The sequence below is a fragment of the Apis dorsata genome, unplaced genomic scaffold, assembly GCF_000469605.1.
Source record: "Apis dorsata unplaced genomic scaffold, Apis dorsata 1.3 scaffold_149, whole genome shotgun sequence".
In the NCBI taxonomy this organism is placed as follows: domain Eukaryota; kingdom Metazoa; phylum Arthropoda; class Insecta; order Hymenoptera; family Apidae; genus Apis; species Apis dorsata.
This window is the reverse complement of record NW_006263440.1, coordinates 766,262-781,826: the sequence shown is the minus strand read 5'-3', so window position 1 is coordinate 781,826 and position 15,565 is coordinate 766,262. Positions and strand designations below refer to the sequence as shown.

General features: G+C 28.1%; 4 protein-coding genes across 7 annotated transcripts; 2 read left to right on the top strand and 2 right to left on the bottom strand.

Moving 5' to 3' along the window:
• Positions 1 to 78: 78 nt before the first annotated feature.
• Positions 79 to 4,150, bottom strand: LOC102673241 (sodium-coupled monocarboxylate transporter 1-like). The gene is made up of 15 exons (XM_006613414.2): positions 3,613 to 4,150; positions 3,162 to 3,491; positions 2,875 to 3,089; positions 2,732 to 2,783; positions 2,590 to 2,657; positions 2,349 to 2,503; positions 2,127 to 2,267; positions 1,930 to 2,038; positions 1,594 to 1,703; positions 1,329 to 1,515; positions 1,181 to 1,267; positions 1,017 to 1,105; positions 831 to 944; positions 544 to 730; positions 79 to 444 (listed from the first exon to the last, which is right to left on the bottom strand). The coding sequence occupies exons 2-15, from the start codon at positions 3,421 to 3,423 to the stop codon at positions 367 to 369; spliced, it is 1,854 nt and encodes a 617-aa protein (XP_006613477.1). The 5' UTR covers positions 3,424 to 3,491; positions 3,613 to 4,150; the 3' UTR covers positions 79 to 366.
• A 150-nt stretch (positions 4,151 to 4,300) lies between these two features.
• Positions 4,301 to 5,864, bottom strand: LOC102673023 (proteasome subunit beta type-6). The gene is made up of 5 exons (XM_006613412.2): positions 5,690 to 5,864; positions 5,309 to 5,376; positions 5,035 to 5,166; positions 4,617 to 4,891; positions 4,301 to 4,541 (listed from the first exon to the last, which is right to left on the bottom strand). Exons 1-5 carry the CDS (start codon positions 5,783 to 5,785, stop codon positions 4,414 to 4,416), a joined length of 699 nt encoding a protein of 232 aa, XP_006613475.1. The 5' UTR covers positions 5,786 to 5,864; the 3' UTR covers positions 4,301 to 4,413.
• Positions 5,865 to 6,235: 371 nt separating this feature from the next.
• Positions 6,236 to 12,252, top strand: LOC102672702 (rapamycin-insensitive companion of mTOR). Of its 3 annotated transcripts, none has more exons than XM_006613411.2 (10): positions 6,236 to 6,473; positions 6,596 to 6,752; positions 6,827 to 6,874; positions 7,216 to 7,372; positions 7,497 to 10,691; positions 10,754 to 10,883; positions 10,950 to 11,320; positions 11,426 to 11,528; positions 11,621 to 11,728; positions 11,799 to 12,252. In XM_006613411.2, exons 2-10 carry the CDS (start codon positions 6,692 to 6,694, stop codon positions 12,159 to 12,161), a joined length of 4,536 nt encoding a protein of 1,511 aa, XP_006613474.1. In that variant the 5' UTR covers positions 6,236 to 6,473; positions 6,596 to 6,691; the 3' UTR covers positions 12,162 to 12,252. The 3 variants fall into 3 exon arrangements, with proteins under 3 accessions (XP_006613474.1, XP_006613473.1, XP_006613472.1); XM_006613410.2 differs by having other exon boundaries at positions 6,247 to 6,473; positions 6,581 to 6,752; XM_006613409.2 differs by having other exon boundaries at positions 6,247 to 6,752.
• Positions 12,253 to 13,369: 1,117 nt separating this feature from the next.
• Positions 13,370 to 15,334, top strand: LOC102672483 (probable GDP-L-fucose synthase). Of its 2 annotated transcripts, none has more exons than XM_006613407.2 (7): positions 13,370 to 13,515; positions 13,739 to 13,882; positions 13,955 to 14,069; positions 14,150 to 14,278; positions 14,353 to 14,566; positions 14,652 to 14,789; positions 14,867 to 15,334. In XM_006613407.2, the coding sequence occupies exons 1-7, from the start codon at positions 13,475 to 13,477 to the stop codon at positions 15,100 to 15,102; spliced, it is 1,017 nt and encodes a 338-aa protein (XP_006613470.1). In that variant the 5' UTR covers positions 13,370 to 13,474; the 3' UTR covers positions 15,103 to 15,334. The 2 variants fall into 2 exon arrangements, with proteins under 2 accessions (XP_006613470.1, XP_006613471.1); XM_006613408.2 differs by having other exon boundaries at positions 13,453 to 13,515; positions 13,729 to 13,882.
• The last annotated feature ends 231 nt before the right edge of the window (positions 15,335 to 15,565 follow it).

Here is a 15,565-nt window from a genome sequence, read left to right as displayed (position 1 = left end):
TATATATATATATATATATTATCTTTGTACATTTCTGTTAATGTTGAAATATACATATGAATATTATATCTATGAATAAGTGTAAAAAATCTATTAAAATTTTATTCATATTTCATAGTCCATTATCAAACTTTTTCGTTTCACTAACTAAAAATTATATTAGATAAGTTCGTCTCCCTTGCCTCAGCATTTTAACTCATCCAAACTCTAACTCGAGTCATTTTGTACTTTATTTTCTCCATTGATTTAACTTATTTTAGACTCAATTCTCTTAATTTAATATTTCAGCCTGTCAACCAAACACTTCATCTCATACAGTTTGCCGACCCCTGATTCGATCATCATGATCATCAAGTCAAGGTCATACTAATGTAATATACTTTCAGCTATGTTTTCTTCTCCACTTCTACGTATTTCCAGATTATTTATTTCTAAATTTCCAGCCTATAAGAAACAATAAAGCGATAGATTATCAAAGAGAATTTTATAAAAATTTATTTGAAAGAGAGATATTTATCTAAAGAAAATGATCTCATTGCTTGCCTCTTGTTGGGATTCTTTATCAGACGTTTTTAACAATTTTCGTATAAACGGTGCCAATAACATTGGATCTAATTTTTCAATATTTTCAGATGAAATAAGACTCACAACAAGGCCGATGGTCATTGTTACTAATGCACCAGTTACAGTATACCAAAGATAACTGAGACGGTACAATGCTAGAGGTTCTCTAAAAGTACTAATATGATTATTATATAATTATTAAAGAATAAACAAATAGTTTATTCTTTAATTTTTTCTTTCTTATATATATATATAATAATAATTACGGAAGAAATTCGTCACTATCCAAAATCGTATCTGGAGGCTCGAGTAACATTAAATTTTCCACTTGAGGAAACGAGTAATAGCATCCTTCTGTGCTGACTGGTTTCTCGTCAAATCTGCCGAAATGTTTTACATTGTGCAACATCATAAATCATTACAGAGATTTTAAAATCATTTTCTATTCTCACTTTATTCTTCCACTAGCGATCGCTGCTTCAGCCGAAAGGCTAATCCATCCCATAAAACCCAAACCAGAAATACCACCTATTAGAGCACCCTATATTTTATACAAAATCATAATATTATTATATACATTGTTATTTCATTATTTTCATATTACATTTTAACATACCTTAGCATTTACCCAGGGCAACAAAACACCCATGCTGAAAATTCCAAGAGACGGGCCGCTAGTGATGGAGGCTAAATTCGTGGATAACTAAAACATATATATTTTATTTCGAATAAAAATCCTTTTAAACTAAATTCTTCTATTATACCTGCAATACATGAGATCCTGTTTTTTCAACAACAAATACAAGGGCTACGCAAGTTACTCCAAGAACAACTACCGTTAATTTTAATAAAATATCCGCTGCTTTCGAAGAAAAAGGCGTTTTTCTGAAAGGTTTAATAAAATCTTCCAATACTACCGCAGCCATCGAATTCAAACCGGTAGATAAAGAACTAAAATATATATAATAAAATCATTTAGTTTTGATCATTTTTTAAACAAATAATAATATAAAAAATAAGAAAAATTACCTCAATGCTGCGCTAAATACTCCGGCAACAAAAAGACCCGGAAGACCCGGGAATTCATTTAATATATTCATAACAAGTAATGGTAACAATTGATCTTTCGCGCCTGCTAACTACGTAAAAAAATATAAATATATATATTTCATTTTCTTTAAATTTTTTTTTAATATTAAAAATATAGCATTATTTGAAAAAATTTTTAAATATATATATCTGTAGTAGTATATAAAATATGAAATGTTAGATATAAATGACATAATATTGGATATGAAATCTTTCTATTAGTTGCAGTTCATGATATATCATGAAATTAGGCTATCAGGGAAGTGTAATCATTACCTTTGTAGTAAGTGGATCGCATACATGGTACCAAGCATATATTAACATTCCTGCATATCCGCATATTCCCATTAAAATCAAGACTCCGACTATGAAAATCCAGAGTGCTCTAAAAAATATAATTTCATTTCTCAGATTTAATAACTTATTTCCAAATTTATATCTTGTGAATGATAGAAGAAATAAAATAAATATACCTTCTAGCTGATTTTAATGTAGGTAATGCAAGATATCTTTGAATCATATTTTGATTGATTACGGATATTTGCAACCAATGAAAAAAACCACCAACTACGAGGGACCAGATCGTATGTCTCGTAAGAGGACTCCAATCTGTCCTATTCAAAAATTAGTATAACTTGAAGATTATTAATTCGTCATCTTTTATTATTTTAAAACTATGATATCATAATGCTCACGTAGGTAATTCAAGTCTTCCAGATTCCAGATTTCTTCTTATTACTAATGATAATCCACCTACATCAGATGTTCCCTTGATGATAATTAGTAACATAGAACCAAACATTATGAAGGTCTGAATAAAATCAGTCCATACTACTGCTCGTAAACCACCCTAATTAGTAAAACGCGAATTATTTTATAATTTTTTGAGTTTGTACTTGTGTTTTTACTTGTGGTATCTATAAGACTATATCTTACCACACAAGTATAAAAAATGCACACAATACACACGAACGGAGTAACTACGTGTACATTTACTCCGGTAACTGTAAATATATTATTTTATACGTTAGTTCCATGCGACTTGGTTTATTAAAAATTATTCGATGTGCATTTGTACCTTGATTAAAAGCCAACGCTGGCACGTAAATAACAATAGGAAGCCATGTCATCTAGAAGAATAATTTATCTTTTTTTATGATTAATTTTGAATGAATTAGTTGGAATAAAAGAAATAAAAATTAATTCTTTAAAGAAACTCACAATGCCAATTAAAAAAAGTACTGATCCTAATGTTCTGATTTTTCTATCAAATCGTCTTTCGAGATATTCATAGGTGCTTGTGAGTTTGAGTTCGTGAAAAATTGGTAAATAGATTCCTGACGTTACAATACCAACGATGATAACTCCGAAACCGACACAGAGATAACTAATGCCATGTACGTACACTTCCGTCGGTGTACCCAATAATGAAATACCTATTGTTAAATTTTTATAAAAAATTTATTGTTATGAATAATTGTGATTATTTAAAAATAAGTATTTCCTACCCGATATGAAACTTGCTATAAGACTCAAACTAACAGGAAATGTTTTCATATTTCTGCCACCTACAAGATATTCATCTACTCCTGATGATTTCTTAATAAAACCAAAGTAAATGCCGACAAAACCACAAGCGATCAACATAAACCCAAAAACTCCATAATCCCATAAGCCAAAACTTCGCATCATTTCGCTGACTTCTTGCACTGTTGGCATATCCTGCGACCAATTTGGTTGACGATCCTCCATACTACCCTCCGCAGTCATTTTATTGCAAAATGGAATTTTGTGGTTGTTTCAAACGCCTTTAGGCGTTTTGAATTAGAAGGTAAATCCTTTTGAGAATTAATTGACATTTTTTTTTAAAATACGAAAATACGAATGAATAAAAAACATTAGAGCATGAATATTTTTGTTTTATTTTATTTTTATAATATGATTAAAAATAGTGCTTACCTTAATTTTTATACTTGCTAATTTTTCATTAAAACTATTGGAAAAAATTATATATCTGTGAGCTTTTGTTATTTCGAATCTGGTACATTTGCAAATAATAAAATTTATATAAAGATATAAAAATATAAAAAGATAAATATTTTGTAAATATATGATTTACACACGCGATATAACACTCGAAAAAAATATAATTTTACATTGAATTGAATGAGAAATTATTTTAGATATATGACACGCTACTTGATGTTATATATAGTGTAGAAGGTTGTAATGGATATTACGGAAGACCAGCTACAACTAGCATGACAGTTCATCTGAAAAGAGCCAGAAGCTCGAGCGGCTCGATACGATTGCACACATCACGATTGTGCCATTGTGACAATTTTCTCATTAAACCGACAATGGACATTAAGTATGAAGTTAAAACGACCGGGTATATACCAGAGTGAATCCTAAGTGGATAATACGACCTAAATATGGTAGTAGTTGTATAGATGTGTTTGATCACATTGACGGTCGCGTTTCAACCAAGTTCCTGGATGATTTTCGGGTGTCAAAGAATTATTTATTAATAGCTATTCAAAAGTACTATTGCTGTTAATATGATACTTCTTAATAATCTATTTAGGATATATATATATAAAATATTACTTTAGGATGAAATACAATTGTAAAAAAATAAAAGTAGTAAATTTTTTATTTTGCTTTAATTCAGGAACAGAATACGATTGACATAAGATTTTAAAAAATAAAAAATATAATTGGAGTAAATAATCTGTTTAGATCTAATTTTAATAAATTTTATCCCTCATAGAATCGTGGTAATTCATTACCCAATATAACTTTTCTTTCAATTCCTTTATTCGTAATAACACCAATTCGAATAACACCACCGCTGCTACCATCACGAGACATTGCCAATGCCAATGCTGTAAAGATAAAATCACATTATATTAAATATTGAATAATTATATTATGTTGATCAAATGTTGTTAAATACTTACTATTTTCAACAAGTTTAATACATTCATTTTTTGACATGTTTGGTTTATATTGTGAATCCATATAGCCATATACATAGGTTGAACCAGATCCTCCAATGGAAATTGGTTGCCTTACACACATGCCACCTATGGGTACACTATAAACTTGACCTCCTTTACGACTATCCCATCCTGCTACTAAAATTCCTGCCATTAAGGAATCTCTATAATTATAACATATTTCACGAAATACATTTGCTGCTGTTTCCACCAAAGGTTCTATGCCTAATTCCATTCTATAAAAAATAAAATACAAATAACAAGATAATTTATAATATGATAATTTATTTCTTATGATAATATTAATTTAATAATATACATATAATTTTTCTACATAAATACATAAATTTTTTAAAAAATTTAAATAAATTCTACTTACTTGTGAAGACTTAAATGATAAGCAACAACATCAGAAATAGCTTGAGTATCTGCTGCAGAACCAGAGCGGCAACAATAAATATAATCTGTGATTTTAGTTAATTTATCAGCAAAACGATTTGAGATATAAGCTCTAAAAATATTAATATTATCATTAATTATTATTATGTTATTAATATTATTATTAATATTATTATTAATATGTTATTAATATTATTATTATGTTATTATACTAATATTACTAAGAAAATAATTTTAAATTATATATATCATACCCAGTGGTAGCTCTAGAATCTGCTCCAATTATTACTCCTCCATCAAATTCACAAGCCATAATTGATGTCTAATTAATAAAATAATTTTATTAAAAAAGTATTATTTATTTATTTAAAAAATCATTACATTATATTTTGTATTAAAATATATAAAAATATAAAGATCTTTTTAAAGAACAAAATATATGTTAAACATGAAAAGAAAAAGGATTATTAAAATTACGAATATGTATTATTCATTAAAGATTATATATAAGTATATAAACATAAAAAAATAAAATAATATTTAATTTTATTTTAAATTTTTATTAATGATACGTTTAAGTTTGCATTGTCATTCTAACCTTAAAACATATTAATATCTAAATGTATTAAACTTACTCCTGTACTTTGTTCAGAAGAAACCCAATCTTGAACTAAATTATCAGTAACTGAACCTATGTCAGATTGAACGAAATTATCCAACATTTGTGCCATTTTTCTAAAATTTTAATAAATAATTTCTGTACTTGACTGTTCAATGTTGAAAGCTACTTTGTGACTACAGTATGTCCATCTATAAAAATCAAAAAATAATGTTCGCTTTGGAACATAATTAAAGTAGTATCAAGTAAATAATTTTATAATAAAATAATAGTTATTATAATTAATTTTTATGTAAAAAAATAAATTTTTTTATAATTTTTATATTTTAATAGAGTTTTACATATATGTAAATATTATAATAATGATTAAATAAATTTTTATCCTAAATAAAAAATTACATCGATTTATTTATATTTTAACATCAATATACTTGTACAAATATTATACAATTAATAAAATATAATAAGTTTCAACTTTGTTCAATATATATAACTGTACAAAATATGATAATATATAAATATTATTATTTCAGAATCGTATCTTCTGAACACCGACTAGTCTAGATCAGTCAAGCATGTCATACAGCGTATTTTACGTGTATCTTTGTAGAACGGAAAATATTTTATTATTTCAGAATTAAAATATTTAATGTATAAAGTTTATATTTATTATAAAATATTATTATTTGAAAAAGAAATAATAATACAAAAATTACGCTAAGATCTACCGGGAAATTAGGAAAAAAAAGTATATACTCTTGTTGATTACATGTCTATCCTGACTCTTGCAACTTTCTCAGGTATCTACAATCTACAATTTTCTCGAAGAGTGCGTTACATTGAGTGCAACGTTCTCATGTAACACTTGACTCGTGTTATACTTGATTTATTAGTAGTGCATTTATAGTGCTTCGGGCTTCAGGTTAACAATAAGAATGACATATATCATGCAAAAGACTTGTAATAACAATCGGACAAAAAGTGTTGATTGTGATCGTGGGTAGCAGCCGGTAAAGAAATGGCAATTTCTAGTTGGATGATTTGGGGAAGGAGTCTTCGTACGAGCAGATCTCATCGAAGTATGTTGAACATTGGCTGTCAATTTCTTTATTTTAAAACTACATCGTTTTCTATTTATGTATTCTTTTTATAGGCCGTCAAGAGAGTGAAGACAGTTGCGTGCAACTCGATCTGTCAAGAGGTTAGTAACCTAACCTGTAACTTGCAACTTTGTATCCATAGTATTTTTATAATATAATTAACTCGCATCAATTCATAATTATATATGTATATTTATTTTTAATTTATATCTTGCAAAACAATAAATGTTTTTTTTATGAAATATTTAGTATAAAGCAAAAAATATTTAATAAAAGATGTAAAATCATATTTAATATTAATGACTATTTGTTTTTTAATGTAATGAAAAAGTTTTAATTATATACTTATAGAAATATATATATATATATTTATATTTCTAGTAATATTTTGAAAATATTGCATTCATTATATATTTAGTTAAAAATTTAATTTATTTCATAGGATTGAAAGAAAATGTGAAGGAAGTTTTAACTAACCTTTGTCAACGTGAAAATGTTCCAAGTGTAAAGAAATTAGCTTATCTTAATGCTATTGTTAAATTAATTAGTGAAAATGATTCTTCAGATTATGGATATTCCATCAGTGATATATTTTGCTGGTAAGAATTTAAAAATAATTTATTAGAAATAATAAATAAATATATTATATTTTTATATGTTATATTATTTAAATTATATTGTATATACTTATTATATTATATTATATATTATTTGATTTTATAGTTTACGAGTGGGACTTGTACATGAAGCAACACAAGTTCGTGCAGCTGCATTACGAGCTGTACGATATATGCTCAAAAAAGAACAAGATGTTATTGCAATTAATAAATTGCAATATCCATATTTTGTGGCTAGAAGTATGGATGTTAATTTACGAAATGAAATAGAAAGGATGCAAGCTCTTAGACTTGTTAGAAGGATTTTAGTATTAGCTCCAAAACATTTTAGTCCTATTTTAGCAAGATCTTTAATAAGCCTAACAAATGGAGGAGTTGAAGAAAAGGATGGAGCATTTAGAGCATTTTTAGCAACTCTTTGTGAATTGGGTGTTTTAAATTCAAATTTGTTAATCAGTTGTGGAGGAATTAGTGCCCTTGCAAGAGCTGCCATGACTGGACAAAGCCCTGCTATAATTGAATCTGTTGTAGGAGTTTTATTAAGATTATTAAATACTCCTGATACTAGGAATAGTGTTTCTCTTTTATGTTTTGCAGCTCCTTATTGTGAGCTTCATTCTGCAACTATAGATAGAACAAAAGAAGAACGAGACAGATTTGCAGCAAGCAAATTAGCATTACTAAGTATACTAAGATCTTATTCTGGAGTTTTACATTTTTGTCGACCTGATGATAATTCAGGATTAAAAGCTATATCAGATGTATTGTATGTTGAACAACTTGAAGTAAGAGGTGCTGTTTTAGAATTACTTTATGAGTTGTTGGATTTACCTTTACCTACTTGGACGGATGAACCTGATGTTGCTTTAGCAGCAGTAGATCCTAGTAGAACACGTGATTCTTGGAAATTGTCAGAAGGTTTTGTTGCAGCTGAAGGAAAATATATTTTACCATCTTTATCATCACGTTGTCCAAATATTACAGAAATACATTTAGCATTATTGGTTTATGCATTACTGGAATGTGGTTTACATCGTGCTTTAGCAGAAACTATTGTTTCCACCGATACTTTTATTTCTGTACGAGCGGCAGTTCTATTAGGCGCATTATTACATCTTGCACATTCTCTTTTACCCTCCGAAGTATGTGATCTTACTCCTCCTTTACCAAATTTATTGGAACATGCAAGTACTGGAAAACATCAAGCTTTAGCAGCTGTTGCAATTTTGGAACGAATGCATACTATGATGCGACGAAGACCAGCACCTGCAAGTCTATTTCTTGATAAAATTTTACAAGCTGGTACTTGGTTGAGACCAACATTACCAAGACGTCAACGAACATCTAGTAGACATTGGTTACGTCGAGAATCACCAACTACGCCTCTTTTAAAAGATGCTCAAGTACTCAGCTCTAAAGACGCTCTTGCCTGGAATTGGCCTGTAGTACGATCTATATTACGCTCACGTGAAGATACTTCGCGAATACTACATGATTCTGATCATAGATTATTTATGAAAAGACTTGTACGTTACTTTAAACCATGTTCCAATGGTTACAGTAGAGTAGAATTGGCAACAAATGCTAATCTTGCACGTGAAGCAACATTAGCCGGTTGCGATTTATTAAATTGTTTGCTTGAAATTCCGGAACCTGAGAGTACAAAATTATTATTTGAATTAATTGCAGATGTTGATGAGCAAATTTCTAGTATTCGAACAGCTCAATCTGCTCATGAATGTTTGTTTTCACCTCGTCATATGTCTACTACTTGTTGTCAAAAGTATTTTTTATTTCTTGGGCAATTGAGTCATTCTGCAAAAGGAACTAGAATTCTCAAAGAGTTTCAATTATTAGGAAAACTGCAAGATTTGGCTCTAGCTACTAATCACGATTGTTACGTGAAACTTATAATATCAAGCTTAGATTATTCTAGAGATGGACCTAATAGGAAAGTATTAACTAAGATTATTACAGAAGCAACATTAGATAGTACGCGACTATATGCTACACAGTTCCTTCGATTGATACTCAGAGCCAGAATGGCTGATGCCTATCGTTGGGCAATAACATTATTATCAGAACGGCTGTCAGATATCAATAAAACTATAGCATTAACTGCATTAGAGGCATTACATGAAGCTTGTGAGGAACCAGAATATTTAGAAGCTTTATTACAACAAGGAGGACAATCTCGTGATTGGGATAAATGGTTGGAAGAATTAGGTGATAAAGGTTACTTGTTAAAAATTCGATTATATTCTCTTCATCAAGGTTTTACAACACTTTCGTCTCCCGCGGAAGAATTAGAAAAATGGATTAGTCCAGGAGGTTTTGCGGAAAGATATGTTGGTTTAATAGAGGGAGAAATACATGATTCTTTAACTCGTCGTCAAAGAAACGAAACAGGAAGTTATCATAGAAGAACAAGTAATGTACCCATGACACCACATAATATTTTTATTCTACCACATTTAATAGGTCAATTGGCGCAACATGATTTAGGCATGCAATTATTGTTACGTCGAAATGTAATACAACGATTTACTCGAATTGTTCAACGATTTAGACTGGAATTCGGTAATAGAGATTCAGAATCAAATTCAAGATGTACTAAAACTAATCGTTCTGTGATCGAAGATGCTGGTGTTATGTCTGAAGAATCTGGTACGGAGGAGATAATAGAATCAAATAGATTAGAAACTATAATGGATTCTGAAACTGTAGAAAGTGTGGATATATGTTATCCACAAAAAGTTGATTCTTTGCTCGATATTCGACGGAAGACAAGTCTAGACGATTCTAGACGAACCACTCCAGAAAGAAGCTGGAGATTGGAATCTGAATCTCGAGAAGAACAAGTTTCGAATTTAAATAAAAGAATTTTGAAAGTAAAATCTGCAATATGGGCACTTGGCCATATGGGAACTTCAACAGCAGGAGCAGAACAATTGAATCATGCCGGAATTATAGAATTATTAACTTCCATAGCAGAAACGTGTTCATATTATGTAATAAGAGCAACAGCTATGTATGCTCTTAGTCTCATCGCTACCACTCGTACAGGTGCAGATGCACTATCGACTTTTGACTGGCCTTGTGTTAGACACAGACGTGGGGATCATTGGCCAGTTGTACCTCCTACGAGCAGATATCCAGCACCAAGTCCAATCCCTATACAACGACACCATCGAAGTCTTAGTGATGGAAAACCAGAGTTACCTGAACCAGTCGCTCGTAGAACTAGAAATCGATCTGAAAGTGCAGCTACCGATCTTGAAGCTAGACGCTATGCTCTACCGTAAGGATGTTTTAGGTAATATTGTATTATTTAAAAATATATTTTATTAGATGGATTTACAGAGAAAGAGGAGAGACACCCAGTCCTGTTTCAAGTATTCAAAGATTAAGCCAACAAGATGCTGAAGGATATGCGAGACTTCGTAGTCTTCAGCGTCATCGGAGACCGAGTTATTCCCAAAGTAGCTTAGAGGCAAGAATATTAAATATTGGTTTTTTGATTTACATAAACATTTTATGTAAATTTATTTTATTTTAGATGTATAGTTTAGATGGCCGATTATCGTTACAAAGTTTATCTGAATTTGATTCATCTCGCAACTGGATTGCGGAACAAGTACTCACTCCAACACCTCCATCTCCTGAAGATAATCACGATAATTTATTTTATATGGGTATTGCTCTTCCAAAAAGACTTATAACTATTTTTCCGGAGCCATTACAATCATCGATTCCAGCTATAACATTGGATGATGCACCTAAGTCTGATGTAGAAACAACTGAAGTAGACGAAGAATCTTGTTCAGATTGTGACGTAGATGCAGAACATTATCGTATATGTTTAGTATGTTATCATGGTAAAACTAGCAGCAAAGAATCAATTCCAGAAAAAGACTTAAAGTTACAGAGGTAATATTAATTAATTATAAAGTTACAATAAAATATATTGTAAATAGATAACATTAATTTTATATCAATTTTATAATTTTAATAATATCTATATTATTCAAATAGGAAAATACTTAGACATGCGCAGCGATTGGCAAATCCTGTATGGTATCGTAATAGTCGACAAACTCTACTTAGATTAAGACAATTACATTCAGAAAAATTTCAGGTATACATTTATATACATATAATATTAATATATTAAATATTATTAAATATTTAATATATCTAATTTATATATAATTTTACTATGTGTTATAGGATATTTGTTTATTTTCGGATGTAGCTGCTCGTTTAGGTAGTAATACGTATAGGATGCCAGCACGACGATTTTTACAAGAATTATTTTTAGATTCTACATTCGAAGCAGTAAGTTGTAACCGAAAAATTTACATTACGATATGTAAAAGAAGTATCTAATTTTAATATTGGAACACAGCTTTATGTAGAAGCAGCTAATGTTTTAAAACTAAACGATGGCAATGATGAAAAATTCTTGCGATCTTCCACGGCACTTGAATCCGATTCTCGTGTGCCTTCAGAAAGTAAAATCAATGGAAGACTTACTTTTTCTGATATTCAAGTAGCACAATTAGATGTTGTCGCTGAAGAGACAGGAAATGATTCTTGTGTGACACAACAATGCAATAAACCGCAAGAGCTTTTATGTAAATCAGAACGACGAAGCGACGAGAAAATAATAGCCGAAATTTTAAAGCCAGAAGAAAGGATACGTTTGTCAAAAAGTTCTGATAGATTATTAAAAGTATCAGGTACAAACACTGCCATCAGCCTTGATTAGTAATCACCAACTTTCAGACAGGTGTAAATATTTTGTATTAAAATAATTACGAAATATGAAATAAATCACACTGCCAAAAATTGAATTATAATCCTATAATAATATTTCTGTGTGATGAAAATTTAACAAAATAAATTTAATATAATCTTGTTTATTGATTAATTCTAATAGACATGATATAAAATAGATACAAGATAGATTCAACATTTAATGGAACATTGTATCTTATGAAATAGATCGTACAAAAAAACAAAGTTTTTGATTTGGCTTTTATGATTTAGAGCAGTGAATTATATTTGTAATTATATTTAATTCAAAAATTGATAAATTCAATAAATAAAAATAATTATTTGGATTCGACTCTTAAAGACATAAATTTATGTAGAGAAGATATAGATAAGAAAAGTAAATTAAAATAATGAGAAAAAGACAGAGATAGGTTTAAAATTATTGAAATCAGCGCCATCTCCAGAGTGTCGCAAATGAAACATATATAGAAAGGATAGAAAATGTTGAGACAAAGATAGAGATAAAGTAAGAATTGACAGTTAGCGTCATCTTTTGATTATCCAAGATAATTTTTCCAAAGAAGGATAAGGTAGACTAAGAATTGTCTATCAGCGCCATCTCTTGATTATTAAAGATATCTTTCAATTTTTTTTAAAAATAGAATAAAGTAGAATGACAATTAACAATTAACGCCATCTCTTAAATATTCCTAGTACTAAAATATAGCATTGATATTGAATTCTTATTGTTTTTTTTAAAGAAATTTCTTTGATATTCGGTAGATGGCATTAATAATGAATTCTAGCTCTATCTCTATCCTTCTTTTAATATCTTCTATCCTTTCTACATATGTTTCATTTGCGGCACTCTGGAGATGGCGCTGATTTTAATATTTTTATCCTATCTCTGTCCTTCTTTTGTTATTTACTCTCTTTGTTTATATTTATTTATATTTCTTAGAGCGTAACCAAACGAGAATATTAATTGAACATATTTTCATTATTGTTTTTTCAAAACGTTTCAATCTTTAACATAAAAAAATAAATATTACATTCTCGTTCATAATAATACATATATCTTATTTTATTTTAAGATTTAATTTATGTATATAAGATTTATTTTATGTAATATATATTTAAATAATTTTTAAATGTACGAAAAGGACATATATAATAATTTTTTATATATATATATTTAAAATGGTTTCCATTTTTTCTGATAGATGGCAGTAAATGTTTTTATCGTATAATAAAATTAGAACCTCAATCTTTATCAGTTTTATATATAACTATTATAAGTGATGTATGTATTTTGATACAATAACTACATATTTAATTTTTTATATGTAAGTTTTATATATATATAATATATATATATATTAATATATATTATATTAATCATCAGATCTATCAAATATATAATATATAATGTATGTAATGAATAGAATAAGAATTTCAAATTTATTTGATTAATAATCACATGACATTTTGTAATAATTTGATATTTTATTATTTAATTTGATAAGTAATAAATAAAATTGAAGTTTAAAAATTTGAAGTTTTATATAGATCAAACATGTCTGAAAATAAAAAGATTATACTTGTAACTGGTGGAACAGGACTAGTTGGTAGAGCTATTCAAAATATTATTGAAACAAATAAAAATGAAAATGAAAAATGGATATTTGTAGGTTCTAAAGATGCAAATTTATGGTAATTTAATTATTAATTATTATATTGGTATATTAATTATTCAGACAAACTTAAATTAAAATATGTTTTCAGTGATAAACTAAGTACAGAAAAATTATTTGAAAAATATATGCCAACACATGTTATTCACTTAGCTGCTATGGTTGGTGGTTTATTTTATAATATGTCACATAATTTGGATTTTTTGGTAAATAGATATAATTATTGTTTTCTTGATATTAAATTAATTAAGATATATTAAGAATATAAGATGTTATAAATTTCTAGCGCAATAATATTCATATGAATGATAATGTATTACAAACAGCTCATGAACATGATGTTATCAAAGTAATATCATGTTTGTCAACTTGTATATTTCCTGATAAAACAACATATCCTATTGATGAATCTATGGTAATATTTTTTTATGTTATTTTTTAAATCTTCATTTAATTATTATTTTTTTTCATTAATGATTAATTTCTTAGGTTCACAATGGGCCACCTCATCCATCAAATTATGGTTATAGTTATGCTAAACGTCTTATAGATATTCAAAATAGAGCTTATTATGAACAATATGGTAGAATTTATACTAGCATTATTCCATGCAATGTATTTGGTCCAAATGATAATTTTCATCCTGGTGCTAGTCATGTCATACCAGGCTTAATGCGTAGACTTTATGATTTGATAAAAGATGGTATAAAATATTTTTAATAAAATCTTGATTAAATTATCAATTATTTTATTAAGAATTTTGTATATATTGATACATATTTTTTTAGGAAATACAAAAGATAAAGAATTCACTGTATTAGGTTCTGGGAAACCATTAAGACAATTTATTTATAGTTTAGATTTAGCTAAATTAATAATATGGGTTTTGAGAGAATATAACTCTGTGGAACCAATCATATTATCAGGTAATTAAAAAAATAATATGAGATATTGATATATATTATTTTAAATTATTATTAAATCATTTATAATCGGCATATAGTTGATGAATGTCAAGAAGTTACAATTTCTCAAGTAGCTGAATCAATTGCCCAAGCTTTTAATTTCAAAGGAAAACTAATATATGACACATCTGCAGCTGATGGACAATATAAAAAAACGGCAAATAATGGAAAATTACGAAAATATTTGCCTGATTTTCAGTTTACACCATTCAATCAAGCTATTAAAGATACTGTTGATTGGTATATAGAGAATTATGATCGCGCGAGAAACTAACGGAAACCAATTATTAATTTAATATTCCATTTAAATAAATTTGGCTGTGTATAAAATAAGAAAAGAAAATCATATTGTTCCAGGCATATATTCTGTAATTTAATGTAATATAATTTAAACTATGTTTAAGTGGCGAAATTATAAAGGTTTGAATATAATTTTAATTGTATTGTAAATTTTCAAAGCATAAAATATATTTTAAAATTATAAAATAAAAAAAATTTATTTTTAATCAAATGTTCAAAACTTTGATTTTTTTTCAGAAGGAATTAATATTTATTTTATTTAAATTTTAGCGATCGCGCATTAAGTGTTATCTTCATCGAACGTTTAATTCTCAGCCATTTATTTAAAACTATCGTCAGATATTTGCAATAGAAAATATTGATAAAAACTAAATATAATTGAATATTATTTAATTTATATATTTGAAACAAGAATTATAAGCCAATTTAAACTTTCT